The sequence below is a fragment of the Mus caroli genome, unplaced genomic scaffold (assembly GCF_978045245.1).
Source record: "Mus caroli unplaced genomic scaffold, Mus_caroli_1 scaffold_4, whole genome shotgun sequence".
NCBI lineage: Eukaryota > Metazoa > Chordata > Mammalia > Rodentia > Muridae > Mus > Mus caroli.
The window spans coordinates 107,778,997-107,802,425 of NW_028227259.1; the positions used below are offsets into that span (position 1 = coordinate 107,778,997).

The 23,429-nt window shown below is 44.6% G+C and overlaps 1 protein-coding gene across 2 annotated transcripts in view; it reads left to right on the top strand.

Annotated features, from left to right (window-relative positions):
* Ptpn13 (protein tyrosine phosphatase non-receptor type 13) overlaps positions 1-16,927 on the top strand; it is a 175,152-nt gene extending 158,225 nt beyond the window's left edge. For both annotated transcript variants that reach the window (XM_085836937.1, XM_021162112.3), the window contains exons 39-48: positions 128-265; positions 1,106-1,188; positions 3,192-3,229; positions 6,972-7,075; positions 8,309-8,457; positions 10,145-10,235; positions 11,280-11,617; positions 13,773-13,988; positions 15,085-15,147; positions 16,279-16,927. In XM_085836937.1, the coding sequence (XP_085693063.1) occupies positions 128-265; positions 1,106-1,188; positions 3,192-3,229; positions 6,972-7,075; positions 8,309-8,457; positions 10,145-10,235; positions 11,280-11,617; positions 13,773-13,988; positions 15,085-15,147; positions 16,279-16,371 (1,313 nt within the window). In that variant the 3' untranslated portion in view covers positions 16,372-16,927. The remainder of the gene's footprint in view (positions 1-127; positions 266-1,105; positions 1,189-3,191; positions 3,230-6,971; positions 7,076-8,308; positions 8,458-10,144; positions 10,236-11,279; positions 11,618-13,772; positions 13,989-15,084; positions 15,148-16,278) is intronic.
* The last annotated feature ends 6,502 nt before the right edge of the window (positions 16,928-23,429 follow it).

A 23,429-nucleotide genomic window follows, 5' to 3' on the forward strand; every position in this document is an offset into this window, starting at 1 on the left:
AAAGCACTAGGAGACCATGTCTACCCTTTAAAGGAAACATCACGAACTTCAAAGTACCTGGCATGTTCAGGCTGAGACTTATCCCTTTCTCACCTCAGTACTTTTAAAATAAATTCCTGTTTTTAAGAATCTAACTCCCGGGATGATGACATCTATGATGATCCTCAAGAAGCTGAAGTTATCCAGTCCTTGCTGGATGTTGTGGACGAGGAAGCACAGAACCTCTTAAACCAGAGGCATGCCACCAGAAGATCCTATTCTCCAGGTGGGGGAGCCAGATGGGTGAGCCAGCTTACCTGGGGGGGGCTCAAGCTCAGGGGTGGGGAGGAGCGAGATGAGTGAGCCAGCAAATCCCAGAGCTCAATCTCAGGGGTGGGGAGAGGAGCCAGATGAGTGAGCCATCTTACCCTGAGCTCAAGGGTGGGGAAAGTTGTTGAGTAAAACTGAAATATATTAGCAACATCTTCATTCATCAATTTCTGGGCAGTGTTTTCAGAAACGAAACAAGATAACATTTATTGTCTGTTCCGTGTGTTTGTGAGTGAGTTGCCTTGTTAATGAGATTTAACAATGTATCATTAGAAGCTGTGGGTGTAGCTGTGGGTAGAGTACTATCCTAGCAAGCATAAAGCCCTGGGCTCAGTGCCCAGCACTGTATAAACCAGGCTTCGTGATACATGCCTGTAATCCCAGCACTTGGGATGTGGAGCCAGGAATACTAGAAGCTCACTATCATCTTCAGCTACATAGCAAGTTCAAGGCCAGCCAAGATTATGTGAGTGAGATGAGACTCTCTAAAAAGCAAACTAACAAGTATCATACATAAGGTGTCATAGCTTTTATAATTACATCGTCGTAAATACCTTCCATTCCGCTGACAAGAAGCCACTGTTAAAGCATGGCCGCTTCACAGACAAGCTTTACAAGTACTTCACGCTGTGTATCCCATTGTCGCTCGCTCTTGGCTTGGTTAAAGGGCTCGCACTGCTGCTGTGCAGTGGTCTGCTTACTGCCGCCTTCTGTGAGTAAACGTGGTTATATGGAAAGGCGGCTGCTGCCTCAGTACATGTCTTAGTGTCTCTTGACCTGTACATTCCCCCCCCAGATCCACTGAGGACGAAGTGGGAGGCACCAGAAGAAGGAGATACCGACTATGATGGGTCTCCGCTACCTGAGGACATCCCTGAGGTGAGGACAGTACCTACATGAACAGCCTGGTGCTGCACTTAGCTAGAATTCTGCTTCTACTCCAAAGAGGAAATAAATGGTGGTGTGGCTTGTTCTACCGTCAGATTACATTTGGGGTGTTGGGGGGTAGAGAAAGGTAGTTTTATTTTCTTACATTGCAGTGTCATCTGCACCTAACAAAACTTTGAATCAATTGAAAGAAAGAACAGGGCTAGAGAGATGGCTCAGTGGTTAAGAGCACTGACTGCTCTTCCAGAGGTCCTTAGTTCAAATCCCAGCAACCACGTGATGGTTCACAACAATCTGTAATGAGAGCTGACGCCCTCTTCTGGTGTGTCTGAAGACAACTACTGTATATATATATATATATATATATATATATATACAATAAATCTTTAAAAAAGAAAGGAAGGAAGGAAGGAAGGAAAGGGGGAAAGGAGAGGATGTCAGAGTTGCTGATGTAGACAGTTTCCAGTTTCAACTGCCCGAATGTGTACTTAGACACCGCCTCAAACACATTCATTGTGTACTTAAGAGGTTAGTAGTATGGACGGATGTCGATAAGCTTGTGTGTGTGTTATGAGAATTTCTTTCTTTCTTTCTTTCTTTTTTTGTTTTTTTCGAAACAGGGTTTCTCTGTGTAGCCCTGGCTGTCCTGGAACTCACTCTGTAGACCAGGCTGGCCTCGAACTCAGAAATCCGCCTGCCTCTGCCTCCCAAGTGCTGGGATTAAAGGCGTGCGCCACCACGCCCAGCTCTGATCATTTCTTAATGCATAAGAATTATATGAACATTGACTATCTCAAAATACACCATTTTCTTGAGGGTTTAAGATGTTCCTTTATACGATCTTAGTAATAGTAGTTATACCACAGCTCTTTGAGGGGTGCATGACTCATGCCAGTCTTAACAATGTAATTGTATGTTCACTACAATATTTTGAAACTGACGTTTAATAGGGATATTCTAAATGTCCCTTTTAGCTACAAGTAAATTAAAGCTTTGCTTGCCATCTTAAAAATTGCCCTCTAAAATGTATTTTCTCTTAAAAGCATATAATGTAGATTCTTCATTATAATGACCCATGATAACAGTCATTTATGTCAGAAAACTTAATTATATTGGTTTTTAGGATATATTTTCATTATAAAAATCACTTTAAATGTAACTATCAATATAAAATTCCTTTTTAATAATTCTGTCCACGCTTGTCTTCTCCTGTTCTTGGCCTTCCCTCTATATTAGCTCCTGCCTGGCATCTGTGCCTCTTCTTTAAGCCCCCAGTTGTATTGATCAGGAGGCCCACACCTCTACTCTTACCACACCTGAGATCTATCTACCTTACCACACCTCTGATCTCTCTTACCTGTTATTAACACATTTTTAAAAAGGTCGAGACCTGTATTACATAAATTGAAACTATACAAAGGATGTGAAAAAGTATAAAGAAAAAGTAGCTGACTATGGTTGGCCTCGTGCTCTACAGAGGTGTGGTTTTGCCAGCTGCAGACAGCTTCTGCGATTGTGTGATATTTGGAATTCTGGGAACTTTTCAGAGGTTATATAAATGCAAGGGCTCCAGTACAAGAGGTGGGGTTGCTGTTTGAGGTTTGTTAGTAGTTGGGGCTCAAAGAATTAACAAGAGGAAAGAAGTTAGGGTCAGGGACCTCTCTCCCCTCCTATCCATCTTTCTCTCTCTCTAGTGATCAGGGCCAAAACGGGGGGTGAGCTGGGGAAGGGTGGGGAAAATAAGAGCTCACAAGGCGGCAGAAATCATACATTTAACTAAAGGTAAGCAGAGAAAGTAATTACTATTAACCGACAAAATTCCCAGGCCACTGCAGATGTCTCAGGCACTCTGTGTAGTATGGTAATTGAATGGCATGAGTAATATGAGAATAATAACAGTAACAACATAAAAGTAACTCGCAGAAAAACTTAAGCTTTATGAGATTGGCTTTGGTATAGTGAACTAATCTGATTTTTATTTCTCTTCATCATAGTCAGTGAGCGGCGGAGAAGGAAAAATAGACCTTGCAAGGTAAAGCACGTGCAAGACGCTCTGTCCTTTTATCTTGCGCAATGATTATTTTTGTTTCCAATAAAACGTTAATTAAATTATGGAGTGATGGTTAAATATAGATAAGTCCTGTTGTTGTTATTTGAGACAAGACATAGTTCTGATTGGCCTAGAACTTACTGTGTAGACCAGGTTGGCCTCAAACTAGCAAAGATCTACCTCTGTCTCCCGGAATGCTGGGATTCAAGGTGTGTGCCACCACACCCAACCTGAATATTATTTTCTAAGATGTGTTCCAGGCATATTCTCTTGACATCTTTATACTATACCTGTTGCTCAAAAAGACAAAACAAAAATCAACAAGAAAGAAACAAATGGGTCTAAAAGAAAGTGTACCAGAAATGGTGATTTTTCTGCTAAGATTATGGGTGGATTTTTGGGTTGGTTTGGTTTAACTTTTGCCTGTTTTTCTGTACTTTCAAATTTTTATGTTTTAATTTCTAAGAAAATGAAGCCAGGGTCAGCAAGATGGCTCAGTGAATAAAGGGGCTTGCCCCAAAGCCTGATGACCCAAGTTCAGTCCCTAGGACCCACATGTTTGTGAACTGTGGCATGTGTGCAAATACACATTAAATAGTTAAATGTAATAAAACTATTTCAAATAATATGAAACCAAGGATGTTAGGAAGTTATTTTTTATTTTTTATCATGCTTTTAAGAAAAGGTCTCACTGTGTAAGCCCCAGCTAACCTGGAACTTGTTATGTAGACCAGGCTTGACTTAAACTCATGGAGATCTGCCATTCTCTGCCTCCCTTGTATTAGATTAAAGGCATTCACCACCACACTTGATCTAAATTCCTTTAAACACCACAAAACAATTCTCTCTTTGAAAATAGTTTCCAGAGGCTGGAGAGATGGCTCTGATATTAAGGGCACTGGCTGCTCTTCCAGAAGATCCTGGTTCAGTTTCCAGCAACCACACAGCAGCTCACACATGTCTGTAACTCCAGTTCTAGGAGGATCTGACACGCTCATCACAGACATACACACAAGCAAAAGACCAAGCACATAAAAAATTATTATTATTATTATTATTAAAAAAGAAGAAGAAGAAAGAAAAGAGTTTGTGGCACCTGGCGAGCCAGTGGTAGCACACACCTTTTTCCCTGCACTCCAGAGGCTGGTGGATCTCTGTGAGTTCAAGGCCAACCTGATCTACAGAACAAGTTCCAGCATATAGTTTCTAGCTTAAATAAGATTTTTTTAATATGTCAAAAAACATTTTACATGTATATATATATACACATATTTATAGTTTAGTAAATAATTCAACATAAATTTTATATCTGATGAGGTTATTTGTATTTTTCTAAAAAGACAGTATTAGAATTTTCACTAAACTAGAAAAGAAAAAAACATATTGTTAATAAAGTCATGAGGAGTTAGAGAGATGGCTCAGCAGTTAAGAACACTGGGGGGCTTTTCCAGAGAACCTGGGCTTGGTTCTCAGCAAACCCGTCCAGCATCTCATAGCTGCCATAACTTAGGGGAGTAACCTCCTCTTCTGCCTCCATAGACACACATAATCTTTTTGTCAAATGAAGTAATGAAAACAACTTTATACCTACTCATCAGCAGACATCCGAAAAATAGAGTATACCTTGTTGGACAGACTAGGAAGAAAAGGATAATAAACAAGTGCAGTCTCCCAGGAAGACAGTGAAAATCACCGGGGTTCTTTTTTGTACATTACTGATTCTTGAATATGCTTAACTTTGTTTTAATGTCATTAAAACCATGAAAAAACGTGGTACCCTTCAACCTACCAATATGATTTTAAAGAATTTATTCCAGGGCCTATAAGAGAATATTCTTATAGAATCATGGTGGCAAAATAATTGCAACATGTTTGCAGCAGAAGACAGCATAAAAGAAATGATAAAGTCAGAGGCCCAGGTATACTGTGAAATACCACAGAAAACATGTCTCTGTAAACACAGGGTATGTCCTGGAAGGCAAAATCAATTCTCATAGACAGTAAAGAGGTGGCTCAGCAGTTAAGACTGTACACTGCTCTTCCAGAAGACCCAAGTTCAGTTCCAAGCACCAATGTGGTGTAGATTATAACTGCCTATAATTCTCCCTCCAGGGTGGACACACAGGTGCATACACACACACACACACACACAACCTTGCAGAAGCAGAACTCAGCAAGTGTGAAATACAGTCCACAGTGAGTTGAAGCAGGAAAATATTCCCACAGTAAAACCAACACAGGGGTCTGGATGGCTCAGCTCAAAGCCTGAATCGGTTCCTAGCCTAGTCGGTTCCTTGGGGATAAGGCAGTCACAACCACATGCATCTACACTTCCAAATTACCTGCTGGTGTCTTCTGACCTCCATAAGCAGCAGGCTGGTGCCCATCCAGACACACAGACTACACTCAGACACATAAATAGAAAAACAACCGATGCCCTGCTTTTGACATTTGGAGAGCATCCGTGTGTGCTTTAATGGTGTGCACTGGTGACCTCAGACAGACAACTCTGCCTGTTCCCGACTGTCAGAAAGTGAGAATCAAGATTAACCTAGTCCTGTTTACCTCACCTACGCCTGAACACTAATGTGCTGCCTCGGCTTCCCTTCTAACCACTTACCTCACCAAGGATGATCTGTGAATTAGCTTTCCACAGCTACAACCAAGTATCTGGAATAAATTACGCTCACGGAGGAAGGTTCCGGGGGCCATGATGTCATAGGTTTCTGTTGATCTTGCTTGACCCCATTGCTCCTCTGTGACCTGAGTTTGAGCCTTAGAACCCACATTAAAATAAAGCTGAGAGTGATGCTCAGTGCTTGCAACCAAGCACCGAGGAGGTAGAACCAGGCAGACCCTGAGGTTAGTAACTGGCCAGCCTTGAATGTTTGGCAGGTTCCAAGATTTTGAGATACCCCATCTAGGAAAAGAAAAAAAAGGCAGATGACACATGAGAAGTAGTTCCCGTTGTAGGTCCTTGCTCGTGCACACACAAGTTCATGCATCCGCATCCCCTCACACGTGTGCACATAGACCCCGACTCTGCACATGCAAGTGCTTGCAGCCCTCATACACCTACGCACACGAGTGAAAGAATAAGGGTTAGATGCTGAGAAGCTTATGGCATCCATGTTGACACAAAACCATCCCCAAGAGACTCCTTCAGTCTAAGACTCAGAGACCTGGAGTCTGTCTCCAACTAAAACTGCTACTGTGCGCTTCACGTTAACATCTACCATGATTTTAAGAGTTATGGATTGGATCCACACAAGTTCTTGCTATTTTCCCAGGCTGGTGTCCAACTCCAAGTTTCAGCTGATCCTCCTGCCTCAGCCACCAGAGGAGCTAATAGCATAGACATGTGCTACCATACCAGTCTGAACTTGATTTTTTTTTTCAAAATAAGAGAGTTTAATTTTTCCATGTATCTATGTACTGTGTGTGTGTGTGTGTGTGAGACAGAGAGAGACAGAGAAATGCATGTTGACACACGTGTTGCATTGCAAGTATATTGGTCAGAGAGCAACTAAGACAGTTCTTTACCTTCGCCGTGAGTCCCAGGGATGAAACTGGGACATCAGACCTGACGGGACTCAGACTGAGTCACCTCACCAGCTCAGACAGTGTAACAGTATCATAGTTATAGAGAAAACAAATAACTTGAATCGTGATATTTAAAATTATGCTGGAGACAAAAATATTTCAAGTCTGTTTGTTGGCATAGCTTAACTGCGGCATCACAAGAAGAGAAGCCCGTCGAAGAGGACGCCACACAGGAAAGCAGAAACTCGACAACGGAGACAACAGACAGTGAAGATTCCAGCAAAGGCAAGGATTTTAGGACCAGCTTCTTGCATTTAAAACAGCAAGTAGGGAGGTGAAAGCTCTAAGTGATAATTTCACAATTCATGGATGGTATTGCCGTATGTATATGCTCTTTGGTGTTACGCATACACGGCATATGCACATATACGATGTCTAAGTCACGTAGACATCGGCTTTGGTGGCCATAACTAAATTATTTGCATAGCTAGAGCCTAAAGCTCTCGGTGGCTTAGGGGAAAGCACAAAGTATTGTGACTTAAAAATGGAAACTGCAAGTCTTTGTTCTGCTGTGGACTGGTGAGAGATAAGGAGCTCTGCTCGCCGGGCACAGAGCTGCTGAGACATCTGAAATGCGAGGGAGAAGTTGCCCTTGACTGCTGGCCTGGCTTTTTCCGGCTCGCTCTGTCCTTCTGCAGGCTCCTGCGGACGCCTGCAGCACACTCTTCCACTTAGCTTTCCTGCTCCAATTGCAGTCCTGTTCTTCAGAAAGAGTTAACCTATTTCAGATGAGCAGACTGGATCCCCACTGACCATGCCCCACCAGGCGCTGAACTCCTTGAGGCATCTTGTCCAGCCCTGGATCCCTCATGGCGCTCAGCCTTACTGCCCCCTGCAGGAAGTTAGCTGCAGCACCACCATGCCCTAACTGCTTGAGGATTCTCCGGCATTGTCTAGGAAAGCAATTGCCTTGTGTTGTAAATGATCCGTACAGCGGGTACTCACTCAGACCCCAGGCTCTTCTAGGGTACCTGTGTAATACAGCTCCTAAATAGTCCAAGGAAAGTACTCTGTGCAGGAAGAACACTGCCCGATCCAGGAATCAGCATTGAGGGCTTAAGAGGAGGCACGGAAAAGGGAAGGCTTTTGTCTAATGACAATCTCCTCACATGTGGGATTTCTGACCTCATGTCTCTGTCTTCCCCAGTGCTTAGAATCCAAGTAACAGGGGAACTGGGTAGGTTTTCCTCACATAAACAGTGTCAGTAAAGTCAAACAAAAATGAGCATATGTTCCTTTCAAGAGCTAAACAACTGGGAGTCGCCCGCCTTCCAGACCTGTGAGCAGTGGGGAGGTAGCTGCTTCAAGGCTGGGTGAGGTAGCGGTGTAGTAGCAAAACCTGTGTGGCCTGCAGTCATCAGCCAGGCTGCTGCCCCCTTTCCTGAGACAGTGGGAAGTGAGAAGAGGCTCAAGGGAGCTCTGGAGAGAACTGAAGAGCCATCTGGTCCTTTCTGATAGATCCCCCCTTTCTGACGAATGAGGAGCTGGCAGCCCTGCCGGTGGTCAGAGTCCCTCCCTCTGGCAAGTACACGGGCACACAGCTGCAGGCCACCATCCGCACGCTGCAAGGCTTGCTCGACCAAGGGATCCCTTCTAAGGAGCTGGAGGTAAGTGCTCCCTGTGTTTATTTGAATGGAAAATGTGTTCACGGTTAGGAAATGTGCTTCAAGGTGGAACACATTCCATCTCTTTGAAAATACCAATTCCTTTCTGTCTTAGTGTTCTATCGCTGTGAAGAAACAGCACGGCAGCAGCGGCAACTCTTAAAAGAGACAACATTTAACTGGGACTGGCTCACAGTTCAGAGGTTCAGTCCATTATCATCATGGAGGGAAGCATGGCTGTGTGCAGGCAGACATGGTACTGGAGATGTAGCAGGGAATTCTACATCTGGATTGGGAGGCAACAGGAAGCACTGAAACACTGGGTGTGGTTTGAATATTTGAGACCTCAAAGCCCACCCCCCCCCCAGTGACACATTTATTCCAACAAGACCACACCTACTCCAACAGGGCCATATTTCCTGATAGTGCCACTTCCTATGGGCCTATGGGGGCCATTTTCATTCAGACCACCAGACTTTGCAACACTACTCTGTAGGGCTAACTTCCAACTCTAAAAAGCATCATTTTGTCATAACTAATGATAAATTAATTTTCTCAGTGAGGATCTTAATGATTCTAGTTTAACAAGATTATCTTAACTGCTCAGAACTTGACAGATTTTTCTAATGATATTCTGTATTCCTCATATGTAAAAATAAAAATGTTTTAATTAAAGTCTGGTCCTAATGGCACATGTCTATGTTCCCACCCCTTGGGAGTAAATGCAGGAGGGTCAAAAGTTCAGTCTTCCTGGCGTCTGCAGTGAGGTGTGTTGGTACAAGCAGCTGCTGTAGGTAGACACAGCCCTCTGGGGTATGCATGCCAGGTTGCTGCCCTTGCTCCTGTGTTGCAGGAAAAACGCAGCCCCACTGGGCTCAGGGGTCACCTTGTCCCCTTCTCTCAAACCCCCAGCTTCACTGCTCACTCGCCACTGAAAGGAGGTGCTCCTCTGAGAGCTGCTGCGATGTGCTTACACTCTGAAGGTGCCATGGAACCAGTCAGTACCGGAGGTGTATGCCTCCTCTCCTTGAGTCTGGCTTTGTAGAAGTGGTTGTGTCTTCTTTAAGGTTTGGGGCTAAGCATCGTTATCCCCATCCCAGCACCTCTGAACCACAGCTGTTACCCTCCCCCAGCATCTAAATCTCCAAAAGGCATGTCCCCATGTTTGTTTATTTCCACATTGTCTCTTGGGAGCTGAAAGTTCCCCGAGATAGACTGTGCCTTCACTTACACCACGTTCTCTGCACTCATTGCACCAACACTTACCACAGTGCCTTGCACATATATAGAAGCAGTCATGAAAAGGAGAAGGAATTGACTATCTGCACGGTGGACTGTCCACAACAGCAATACTACACACCGTGGTCTGTGACTCTATCCATGATATTGTCAAGAAAGTACTCCAGATGTTGCCTTAAGCCAGACTTGCCTTTGTAGGGTTTTTGTTTGTTTGTTTTAGGATTATAGACAGTTTTAAACTGAATTTAGAACATAGGTTAAGAAATGCTATTAGTCAGCTGATCATGACCTGTCCAGTCAAAGGTTCTTGCAGTAAATTCATTCAGCAGCAGCTTACAAATCTGTGTCCGTTAGCACTCACATCCCAATCGGTGCAGTAGAAGCATTGCTCTTAACTAAATTATTGCTTTAGTTGACAAATTTAACCTTATGTCCATTTTGTTACTTGTAGAACCTTCAAGAATTAAAACCTTTGGATCAGTGTCTGATTGGACAGACAAAGGAAAACCGCAGGAAGAACAGATACAAAAATATCCTTCCCTGTGAGTTCCAGTGTGGGTCTGTGTGTGAGAGTTCCAATGTGGGTCTAACTGTGTGTGTCTGTGAGTTCTAGTGTGGCTCTAATCGAGTGTGTACGTGCAGTGAGTTCCAGACCAGCCTAGACCACATAGAGAAGCCACGTCTCTAGAAAGGAAAGGAATCTAAGAAAGGTTTTAAATGGAGTAGATCAGGATTCAGCATGAAGGAGATGGGAGTTGTTATATGAGGCCAAAACCATGCAGATTTTATCTTAAAACCAGAACTGGGAAAACTATAAATACAAAGTAATTTATTGTTAGGAAGCAAACTGAACTAAGATGAAAGCCAAGCAATAAATCTTGAAACCCAATTTTAAAGGTTCATCCTTGGTTGCCACCACAACTAACTTATTAAATTTATAAATATTTAAACTAAATATGAGGCCAGGTAAAGAAAGGTACTTGCCACCAAGGGGAGACAGACAGTCCTGTTAAGGTGTCTTCTGTCCTCCACATGTGTGGGTGGCAGCCACACACACACACAAGCCACTCAAATAATAATACAAAATGACAAAATAAAAGATTCTCCTCACGTATCCACAAGATCTAGAGATGCCAGTCATGTCCCTAGCAGCCACTTTGACAGCGTCACTTCAGAGTGAGCTTTTGTTCTATGAAAGAGTTTGTCCCATCATTCAGAACCCTTGTCACTGGTATCTAAATACTGACAGAGAAGTAACAATGTTTATGTTTGTTTCTCTCCTTACTGTGCCGGTCTACTGTTTGTTAAGTTACTTTGTTCCATGTTACCACACTAATAATACATACTCTATGTCAGTAAACCCCAAGTTTTATAGAAAGCCATCATACTGACATTTAGATAGAGTGTAACAAACACCATAAATATCATCTGGACTGCTGCTGGTTGAAATGCACTTCATCAACGCCCATGATGGCGAGCCCAAGGAGGGCCCTAGGAACCACTGTAGTCATTGACTCCAGCTTCTTGTGAAACTTGTGGTGACAATACATGGTGGTGACATGCCCTTTCGCTGTGGACATTCACAGATGACACCACAAGAGTGCCTCTTGGAGATGAAGGTGGATACATCAATGCCAGTTTCATCAGGATCCCGGTAGGGACCCAGGAATTCGTGTACATTGCCTGCCAGGGGCCGTTGCCCACCACCGTGGGGGATTTTTGGCAGATGGTTTGGGAGCAGAACTCCACAGTGATAGCAATGATGACGCAGGAGGTGGAAGGAGAAAAGATCAAATGTCAGCGGTACTGGCCAAGCATCCTGGGCACAACCACCATGGCCAACGAGAGGCTGCGCCTGGCCCTCCTGAGGATGCAGCAGCTGAAGGGCTTCATCGTGCGGGTGATGGCCCTGGAGGATATTCAGGTCAGTCACTTGTCAGAAAGCAGACCTGCATGCTCTCCGGGAGGCCACAACAAAAGCAGGGTACCCACTGTCTTTTATTTTTGAGACCAGGTCTCATATAGCCCAGACTAGCCTCAAAGTCATTATACAGCAACCACAACCCGGAAATCCTGATCCCCCTGCTTCTGTCTCCTGGGTACTGGGATTACAGGAATGTGTGTGATCCTGTAAAACCACACGCAGCTTCCAGGAGAGTTTTAAGGGTGGCCTTCATACAGTTTCCTCTAGTATATGCTGTATTAGAACAAACATGGGGTTCTAACATGATCATCAGTCTGTGCTTAGGAATAAACAGCACAAAACAGTTTATAAGCTGTAGTGTACATAGAAACATTACTGTTGTTGTTTTTATTATTGTTGTTGTTGTTTTTTTTTGGGGGGGGGGGGGAGGTAAGGTTTCCCTGTGTAGCCCTGGCTGTCCTGGAACGCGATCTGTAGACCAGGCTAGGCTGGCCTTGAACTCGAGATTGGCCTACTTCTGCTTGCCAAGTGCTGGGATTAAAGGCATGTGCCAGCACACCTGATGAAACTTGCTTTAACACCTACAAGGTCCAATTTTAAGTAGACTAATTGAAGCTGTTTTAAGAAATCTGTGGCTATCAGAACACATCTGGTGAAGGCAGCCTACATGTTTAGCAGGTGTGCACAGCTCTGCCATATCAGCTGTCATTGACACACTTGCCAGACACACTGGATAAAACTAGTGCATGCTAGCTCTGTCTGAAGGCCAGAGCCAGCCGTCTGTCTCTTCAGTGTGGCGTTCCCTCACCTGGTGCACCCTTCCTGGAAATATGAGCTATGCAAAGCCATGTTTGCTCCTGAATCTTTATAACTTTCTTCAACATTTCTTTTGTTTTTCCTTCTCTGTGTGTATATGTGTTTGTGTGTGTGCATAGATGTGTAGGTATGTCTGTGCGCATGTGTACACTAGAGGCTGATGTAGGAATCTTCCTTCCTCTGTGGCTCTCTGCCTCCCTTGAGAAAGACTCCGTCACTGAACACAGAGCTCCCAGATTGAACTGCTCCGGCTGCCTTCCTGCCCCAGGAATCCTCCTGCCTCCATCTCCCCAGCACGGGATTAAAGGGCAGTCCCCATGCCCAACTTTTTCTGTGGATGCTGGGGATGCAAGCTCAGACTCCATGCTTATGTGACAAGCACTTTACCCCTGAGCTTTCTTCAGCTTTTCTAGAAGGAAAACAAAACAAAACAAAAACAAAACAGTACGCTGATTCACTTCCATTGGCGGCATATAAACGTGTTATGAGACTTTCCTTATTATTTACAAAGTGTCGGAGCTTTTATTCCTTTATGAAACCTAAACATTTTAGTTAATGCATTTTAATTAATGCTCCTAGGTCCCACCAGGTGATGTTTTGGCTCACACGAGCTTACCCATTGCTCAGATGAGCTTAGCACTTCCGTGTTCCTCAAGTGACCTGATCATGAATCACAGTAGAGTAGTCGAACTCAAACCCTGGCATGGACCCCAGGTCCAGCATTTTAACAACAGGCAGACAGCCATTCAGTACCCCCATGGAGCTTGCTGCCTGCGTGGGCGGGCTGTGTTAGTTGTGCTGCTGGGAAAACAAAACCGAAAGGAAGGGTTGCTGGACTCTGAGATGCAGGCTGTGTGTTCAGCAACACAGGACGGCCTGAGAGGCTGCATTTGAGGAAAACGAAGCAGATAATAAAACCACAGAGGATGCTGGGGGAGGAGGAGTTCTAATGGGAAAGAAAGAATAAAGGTTCTGAGACTGACATTGCCAAACATATCATTTAAATGAGCCCACGGAAGCCTGGGTACCAACCCTAGCCACTAGGACTGGGCGGTGGTGATGCAGTCCATGTATTTTTCAATCTGTTGTTGTCGGTTTTAGCCACAGTCTTGCTCTCTACCCTAAGCTGGCCTTGAATACTCCGTCCTCCTCTCTCAGTCTAAATTCTGGAAATTAGGCATATGCCACCATCTTCGTGTGTTTATACCTTTTTATCTCTTCCATTTTTTCTTTTGATCTGATTCAATATACCACTCAAATTCGAAAGATGGAAATGATACTGTAAGGACCTGACTTAGGGACAGGTGACATTGTAACTCACTACATTTTACACTTTCAGACAGGGGAGGTGCGACATATTTCTCATCTGAATTTCACTGCCTGGCCAGACCACGATACACCATCCCAGCCAGACGACCTGCTCACATTCATCTCCTACATGAGACACATCCGTAGGTCGGGCCCAGTCATCACACACTGCAGCGCTGGCATTGGACGCTCAGGAACCCTCATTTGCATAGACGTGGTCCTAGGGCTAATCAGCCAGGATCTGGAAGTAAGTACAAGATACGGCCGAGTGCTGGGCGATGTGACTATCTGTCTAAATGTGTTGTTCTCACCTCGTACAGACATTAAGCCTCTCTGTGAGATTGTCAGTACTGTTGCCATGACTACAGGAAATACTGAGGTCCAAAAGACAGTCCATGTTTTAAAAGAAAAATATTGAGCTTTGTCCTTGTTACCTATAGATAAGAAATGGGTAATTTTGTTTGAAAATTAATACTAATCTATTACTCTAAGTAGTTACTCTTAATTTTTAAATATTACTAAAGCAAGTAACAGTGTGATCTTACTTTGACTGTAATCCAAATTTTTATGAAACCTCCTTAATTGCCAAAATATCTTGTATTTAAATATATATAGTTTTTGTATATAATTGTATATAATCAATATATAGTATGTATATATATGTATGTGTGTAGTTAGATAGATAGAGATATAGAGATTAAAACCACTGTCTCTTTTTTTTTTTTTAGATTTTATTTATTTATTTATTATATGTAAATACACTGTAGCTGTCCTCGGATACTCCAGAAGAGGGCATCGGATTTCGTTACAGATGGTTGTGAGCCACCATGTGGTTGCTGGGATTTGAACTCAGGACCTTCAGAAGAGCAGTTGGTGCTCTTAACTACTGAGCCATCTCACCAGCCCCAAAACCACTGTCTCTTAAAGGGTTTTAGATGATGCAGTTCTACCCAGTTCTTGATACTCCTATAACCTATGATAACTGAAGTGGGGCAGACCCAGCAGTCCAGTCTGCCCTCGTCTCAGACTGTCAAGTATCAGCTAAATTAAAAGGAAATGGAATTTTATTCTGGACATTAGTGTGTGAGGAATATTGCTTACATTATTTTTTTATAGTTTAAGAAATTAGCTAAATTTCAGAGGAAGAGAATGTGTATTAAAGATGTTCAAACATAGTAGACTCTAATTCTTAGAAAAACTGTATCATAAAAAGTCACTTCAGGAAGTCATTATATACTGGAGAGTTTGACGAGTCGTGAGGAGGGGCAGGGGTGAGGACCCCACAGGGGAACGCCTTCACATCACCCAGGTTGTGTCTAATGCACCACTCTGTGTCCTGGCAGTTCGACATCTCTGACCTAGTGCGCTGCATGAGGCTTCAAAGGCACGGCATGGTGCAGACCGAGGTGAGGAGGATTTGTTCTGAGACTAATAGTTTAAAAGTTGCTCTTGAATTTGTATTCTCGTTCTGTCTGTCTTTCTGAGATGATCTTGCTATGGCCCAGGCTAACCTGGGCTCAAGCGCTCTTCTTGTCTCAGCCTTCAGGTAACAGGATGGCAGAGGAAGGCACTACCCTTTGCCCAGTGATCTCTTTGAAGGCTTCCTTCCATGTTATAACATAAAGCCAACATCTCTTGTCATAAAGGACCCTTCTATAGCATTAAGACTAGTTCAGAAAAAAAAAAAGAATTTCAGACTATCATTTTAGATACTACCTTAATTTTTTTTTAATGGAGAACAGGAGCTGTCACAGAAACTCAGATGAGCAGCAGGAAGCCTGGAGGCAGCTAACATCCCAGTCTCTCCGTAGGCTGCCAATGTCATAGGTGTGCACAGGATTCCTGTTCACATATGTATGCGCAACAGTGAGAACCGAGCTCCTGCCATGCTTGTTTGATTACTTTCCATTTAATATACTGTGGGTTTTTGTTTTTGTTTTTGTTTTTGTTTTTTTTTTAAAGATTTGACTTTAAGATCTAGAGCTGCACCTACAGGCCGCTGTGAGCCGCCACGTGCACTCTAGGAGCTAGACCTCTATATTAAAAATGTTGAAAGGGAAATTATTTCATATTTAAATAATACTTCAACATTACATTTAAAATTTATTTCTATATTTTTGCTCTGAAATACCTAAGAAGTTTGTTTTAGTAGATTTGTGGCTATTAACTTTTTCACATTTTAAAACAAGATGAGTTCAGTCAGTGTAGAGAAATCTAGGTTTTAGAGATTGGGGGTATAGCTCAGTAATGGAGCGCTTGTCTAGCAAGCCTGCAGCCCTGGGTTTGGCCCCAGCACCAGAAAATAAGATCAGAGAGAAAGGGGTTTCTTAGGAAATGTATACAATCCCAGGTCATCATCGACATAACCCCTTGGCTCTTCCCCTCCTCTTCTCAATTTTCTTGTTTATAGTTTTTATGGCACTTCACAGTTCTGTACACTGACTCAAAAAGTTCTTATGTCCAAATTTCTCAAGCACCTACTGTGAATAAATTTAAGTTATTCAAATCTCCCTGTCTCTCCTGCCACCTCCCCACAGGGTCAGTATGTCTTCTGCTATCAAGTCATCCTCTATGTCCTGACTCATCTTCAGGCTGAAGAACAGAAGGCACAGCCAGGGCTCCCACAGTGATGCAGAGCAGCCTCCAAAGGCTCCCTTCCTTCCTGCATCCAGCCGACTCCTGCTCTCCACTCTTGAGAGCAGCAAGGCCAAGCGAGCAGCACCGTGAAGCTTAGTCCCTCCTGCTTGAAGGACAGGCGTTCCCGTCAGATACGGACGTCAAGATGCTGTGTTTTTACAGCCAATTCAACCACTGATGGTCATCAAAACTCCTTTTTCACTAACTGAACCAGCAGGTCTTAGGGCTGGAGACAGCATTTGATCATAGTGGACGTTGTTACAAAGACACACTGAGTCTATTTTTAATGTACCAAATCCTGTTTATAGCAAAAATTTTCCAGTATTTTAATAAAGTAGATTTATTTTAGAGGGGATACTTGAAGCCAGTATTTAAGCTTTTAATGACAGTAATATTGGCATAGAAGACAAACTAGCAATGTTTACTGTATCCATTTCTAATGTTTACTATATAATTTCCTGTAATATATTTATATACTTTTCATGAACATGGAGTTAGCAGATACCGTTTGTACCTGTGTCATCTCACTTTGTAAATAAAACTACACTTTAAAACATAGACAACCGGGGCTGGTGAGATGGCTCAGTGGTTAAGAGCGCCGATTGCTCTTCTGAAGGTCCCCAAGTTCAAATCCCAGCAACCACATGGTGGCTCACAACCATCTGTAACAAAATCTAATGCCCTCTTCTGGAGTATCTGAGGACAGCTACAGTGTACTCACATATAATAAATAAATCTTAAAAAAAAAAAAAAAAAAAAAAAAACCATAGACAACCAATTCAGACATCCTCAGTGTCCCCTGCCTCTGGCTGTTAGCCAGAGACTACCGGCTGTTCCCCATGTGGGACACGGCACACACGAAGCCCTGGTGGATATTAATAGGGCTGGCTTGGGGTCATGATCTGACTTGCATTTCCCTACCTTTGAGTGGCACCTCACTCCCAGCTTCCCGGTCAGATGCTCATAATACACAGCCAGCCAAGGCACAGGCAGAGCTATCTGCTCCCTGGGGTTTATTTTTGATTTTTCAGAGCAGGAAGGACAAGGCTTATGCTCCAAGAAAGGGCACAGTGATTCTCTGAGCACCTTGCTGGCAGATTTCACCAAATCCTGACTCAGGCACCCCTACCCCTAGCCCCCTTTCAAACACCCAGGTCTCCTACACCCCCTCCCAGCCTGCTCCACTCCTGAGCCATTTCTGATCTTACAAGTACAGCTGAGATGTACTTGTAAGATGCTGAGATTTGTACCTGAGGAGATGAGGCTCTGAAAGCAGCACATATCCCGTGTGGTGCCTTTGAGTACCTCACTACCAGGAAACAGGTCTGAGGAGTGACCCTGCCTCAGAATTGGCTCCACTGGACACAAAAACCATCCTCACCTGACTCCTAATCCAAAGCACATTCATAGGTTAAGTTGTAACCAACACCATCATTGTTGGGTGGGGGGGAGGGAGGGGAGGAAGGGAGGGAGATTTATTGGTGTCAGAGGGTGCCTGGGCCTCAGAGGGCTGGGAGCCAGCACAGCTGGGGGCCATTAGCATCTTGAAGTCTGCATAACCCCAGAGCAGCTCTGGAGGAGAGTTTCTAGAAAGAATGTAGCAAGAATGTCGCCAGGAAATAAATGGAAACTGGGAAGAAGATGTGAGTTGAGATCTCTGGCTGAGTCCAACTGGAAGGTTTTTATGATTGTTCGCCAAACTAATCCCGGCCCCAGCTCCACCCCATGGAATGGCAGGGTCACAATGGTTAAAGTGCCAGGTTAAGAAGTCCACAGGGCCAGGGATGGATGTGTTGGGGAACTCAGATGCCAAGTCCTGACCTAAGGCAGCCCTGTACTTTGTACTGGAAACATCAGCCAAAGCTTACAGTGGTTCAGTGATTGATTCTAGACTATATGCCAGTTCTGGGAAGCGAACAGCCCAGCAGTGTCTCTCTGTCTCCCTGCCTCTCTCTGTATTCCCTCCGTTTTTAAGAACCTAGGCTGGTGGCTGCTCTGAATGACAAGTAGCTCTCCAGGTCATCCTCAAAAGAGCACGAATGGCCACATGTAGGGTAGATGCAAGCAAACACAGTCAGGCCTGGCCACACATGACATCACTGCTCTTACCATTTTGTCTAGGCTGCTTGCCCCTCCTCCCTTCCCTCTCTTGGGCTCTTCCCTTCCTCCTCTCTCCACAAGACCATGGCTGGAGGCGGTGGTGGCTTCAGTGGCGGCTTCTTCTTCTTCTTCTTCTTCTTCTTCTTCTTCTTCTTCTTCAGTGGCGGCTTCTTCTTCTTCAGTGGCGGCTTCTTCTTCCTCCTCCTCCTCTTCCTCTTCCCCTTCTCTTTATTTCTATCTCCCTCCCCTTCTCTGTCTCTACTACCCTGTCAGCTCCCCCTCCCATGCCCTGAATAAACTCTTAATTCTATACTATAGAATAGAGCTGGTCCCTCAGGGGAAGGGATGCCTCAGCATGGGCCCACAGAGGCACCCCCTTCTCCCACACCTTACCACACCTCCACCAAACATATTCCTTCTCCTTATTTTTATAAAACAAAACAAGTGCCACAAGGTCCATCTGGGAGAACAGGCCAGGTGACAGCTGGCTAGTGACGTAGCTGCTCCCTGAGACAACTCTGCCATAGAAAGGAGGCCCCATGATAAAGGAAGATCTTAGAAGACTGAAGTAGATTATGTCCCCAAATAAATGCTGGAGAGGACAAAACCTGTGGAGAAAATGGAAGTCGTGTCCAATGTTGGTAGGGAGAGAAATTAGTGCAGCCATTGAGATGAAGTAGGGTACTTCCTCAGACATCTCCACTTGGACTACCTTGTGGTCCAGCTTATACCATACCACCAAAAGAAATGCCTGTACACTGGTGTTTACTGTAGCTCTTGGGAGTCAGAATGGCTGTGCTGCAGTACCAGCCCACGTGCCCCTCAGCAGATCCATGGATTTTGTTAAGTACTTACACAGAGGATTATCATTCAGCTATCAAGACTGAAATCTGCCACTGTCAGAAGGGTGGATGTACCTGGAGACGCCCCTTTCAAACAGAGAGAGACAAGTTCTCTCCTACATGTGGAAATACAAGGAAAAGTCTTGAGACTCTTCATTACTGGGGGATAGGGAGGAGTTTCCGGTGCAGGGCGAGGATGGGAGGGGATTGCCAGGATATGACCAATGCTTGCCACTCACTGTATGGAAATAATGTCGTGAATTCCACTCACAGGTACAGGTAATGTGTTCATTTTAACAGTGTGGCATTGTATAGTCACGAGTGCTGCAGAATGAGAACCAGGCATTGAGGCTCACACCTGTAATCCCCGCACCAAGTCAGGACTGCCATGGGTTTAAGGCCAACCCAGGCTACAGAGTTCCAAAGCAGCATAGTGAGAGACCTGCATCTATCTCTGGTAGATGCGCCTGGTAGAGATGCTTCTAAATAGTCATGATAAGCAAGGGAGAAGTGGACATCGAGGAAAGGTGGGTTTCAGCTTTGTTCACAGAGAGCCTGCCTGAGCTTTTAGTTTGGAGATAACCAGGTATTAAGATGTGGTAAGACAAAGCCAAGAAACTCAGAGCAGCTTACAGCAGCAGCTTCAGTCACAGGCACTTGGCAGCGGGAGACGTGTTTGTAATATTTAATTCAGAAACATCTGAGGTACTTTTCTTTTGAGAGGGGTGGGGGTCGGTTCTGGCTGTCTTGGAAATCACTCTGTAGACCAGGCTGGCCTGACAGAGACCTGCCTGCCTCTGCCTCCCAAGTGCTAGCACTAAAGGTGTGTGCCACCACTGCACAGCTTCAAGGTACCTTTTTTTTTTTCCTCCCCCGAGACAGGGTTTCTCTGTATAGCTCTGGCTGTCCTGGAACTCACTTTGTAGACCAGGCTGGCCTCGAACTCATAAATCCACCTGCCTCTGCCTCCTGAGTGCTGGAATTAAAGGCCTGCACCACCACGCCCGGCTCAAGGTACCTTTTTAGAATGGAGACGTGTTTGACAAATTACAGGTTAACCTGCAGAAAATTCGAAGACAATAAAATGTACCAATTTCAGTTTGGATTTTAGTACAGATAACCAAAAAGCACCCAAGCGTGCTGACCCAAACAGGACATCTGTTTTCTTACTATGAGGAAGCAAGCTCAGAATGTGAAGGGGACTTGTGACGCGTCACCCATGGGTCACCAGTGGGGATTTGGCTGATGGAGCTGACAAAACCAGGGTTTCCTTCCTCCCTCAAGTCTCCATCTCTGTCCCTCTAGAAGTTCGGTGGGTCAAAGAAAATGACCTCTGCCAGTGGAGGTCAAGGGTGAGTGGGCAGGTGAGCTTCCCTTCCAGGATTTACAAACAAGCTCAGGCAGGCCTCGGGATCAGGGAAGTATAGCTCAGGACTGTCAGCTGCTTTATGGAACACCCCGGCCTTTCTTCATGGTTTGGGAATGGTTGCATCAGTTGCTGATTCCGCCGGAGCTCACAGTATCCTAGATATTTGCCTGAGAAACAACCAGTGCTCAGAAGACAGTGCCCTCCTTCCCATCTGCCGCCATGACCTTGCCGAGCTCCAGCCATGCTGTGTCGCACTGGCCCTTTGGCCCTGCCTCTGAGTGTCATATGAGGCCCAGCTTTTAGTCGCCTGCTCGTGGTTGCATCAACTACAACCCACTTAGATCTTTGGAATTCTTAGTTTGCTTTCTATCGCTGTGATAAAGACCGCGACCAAAAGCATCTTGAGGAGGAGACGGTTTGACTTACCCACCCACGTCACACTCCGTCACTGAGGGATGTCAGGGCAGGGATGGTGGAGAAACACTGTTGCTTCCCATGGTCTATTCAGTTTGCTTAAATCCAGCCCAACACCTCTGCCCAGGGGTGGTACAGCCCACAGAGTTGGGTAGGCCCTCCCACATCAATCCCAAATCAAGAAAAACGTCTCCCACAGACTTGCTCACAGGCCAATCTAATGGAAGCATCTTCTCAGACGATGTTCTCTCTTTCCAGATGACTCCAATTTGTATCAAGTTGAAAAACAAAACCTAATCAGCCTGCCAAATCTTGCCCTTTGTTCTAAGAACCTTGGCTGGATGGCCGTCCCTGCAAGCCGCCTGGTGCTGCAGAGAGCCAGTGGCAGTCCTCGGATGTCTGTGATGACTGGTGGCTCTGTCTTTAACAAGACAGCCTTTCACATGCTCCCCTTCCTGGGGATGTTCCAAGGGGCGAGCATTGACCACATTGTTGCTCCTAAGCAGCATTCTTCCCATAGAAAGAGAAACATTGAGAAACCTCCTCACTGATCCCTCAACCCTCTCAGTGAGGCTCCTTTTGGACCCCTCCTACCCGTGTCCTTCTGGGCAGTCTGTCTGCCTCCTCCCAGGGGAAAGAACCTGCTCTGCTCTCTGCTCTGCTCTGCTTGTCCTGTGAGGTCACACTTGGCAGACCAGCTCCCATCTGAACATTTACCAAGTGGAAAAGCAAAGATTCCCATGCAGTAAAGCAACAGCTAGGAACTAGCAACCCTGCCGCGAATGTGAGGATTTGGTATTCTTAAATCCTGCCCATACTGCCACACACTCTGAACTGGAAAACCATCTTAAGAATCACTGAAGCCATTACCCAAAGAATACGGAGAAAACCTATGAGACAAATGGGTAAAACATTTAACCCCAGGTTACACACTCTCTCACATTACAAAAATCTACAAACACAGGGCTGTCAAGATGGCTCAGCAGGTAAGAGCACTGAATGAGTTCAAATCCCAGAAACCACATGGTGGTTCACAACTACCTGTAATGAAATCTGACTTCCTCTTCTGGTGCATATGAAGTCAGCTACAATGTGCATATATATAATAATAAATAAATCTTTGAGCCAGAGAGAGCAGGGACTGAGCAAGCAGGGCAGACTGGAGTGAGCAGAGGTCCTAAAAATTCAATCCCCAACAGTGTACTCGCATACGTTAAATAAATAAATAAATCATTTTTTTAAATCTACAAATGCACATATGTCTGAAATTAAGTCAGGGTCCCAACAACATACACATTACATAGAGGACTGCATGTGTGGTCCCATGGTGGAGTGCTTACTTGGTATGCACGAGGCCTTGGGTTCAGACCCTACCACCACCAAGTAAATAAAATAAATAAGTAAAATGTATGTGAGGTTTTGGGATAAAGGAAACATTTCAATGTGCACAGAAAAGATAAATGATTGAATGCATGATGTTGTGATAATAAACCTATATCCCAGAAGTTCACTGGACAACCACCCCAGCACACACAGTGACCAACACAAGATCCCATCTTAAACCAGGCAGAGGGCAAGGACTAACACATGAGGCTGGTGTCTGACCTCCATGCATACACATGCATGCCTTGACATGTGTAGCCGCCCCCCCCAACACATGCGTACACACAGAAGTAAATAAGAACAGATTTTTAAAAATAGAATTTTAACACACTGTACCAAGAATGAGTTAAAAAACAGTGGAAATAGCCACCCACGCATCGCATTCATAGAGGAAGCAAAGGAGTGTATGGGAAACTGTATTTAATGATGTCAGGATAGAGAGCAGCAGATTCACTCCCTGCCAGGCAAATACCCTCCAATGAGAGCAAACCGTAAAGTCCCAAAAATAACCGAAAGGGGACCACATGCGTTGTCTACAAGAGGCATATGACAACCTATAACCTACACAAAAATTAATATCCCAGCCTCTGGCCTTTACAACATCTTCTAAAAGACTGATCAAGCTAAAACATATGAGAAATAAGAATCTCAACAGCCAAAGACACAAAAGTCAAAAGCTGAGAGAGCGGTGTCAGTACCCAGGACCCGGGCATGGTCAACTCCAAAGGAAAAGCAAAGCCACTGGCAACAGTGCCTCACACTGCACTTGGGAAGACCAGAGATGCTGAGGCAGGAGGATTTTTGAAAGTGTAAAGCCACCCTGGGACTATGCTGTGAAATTCTGTCTTCAAAAAAGGCAACAGAAAAATATCACAGAAAAACAAACTAGACAGGACAAACACACAGAGAAGTAAATGAACAGGAAAGGGTTCTGGTTGGTAAT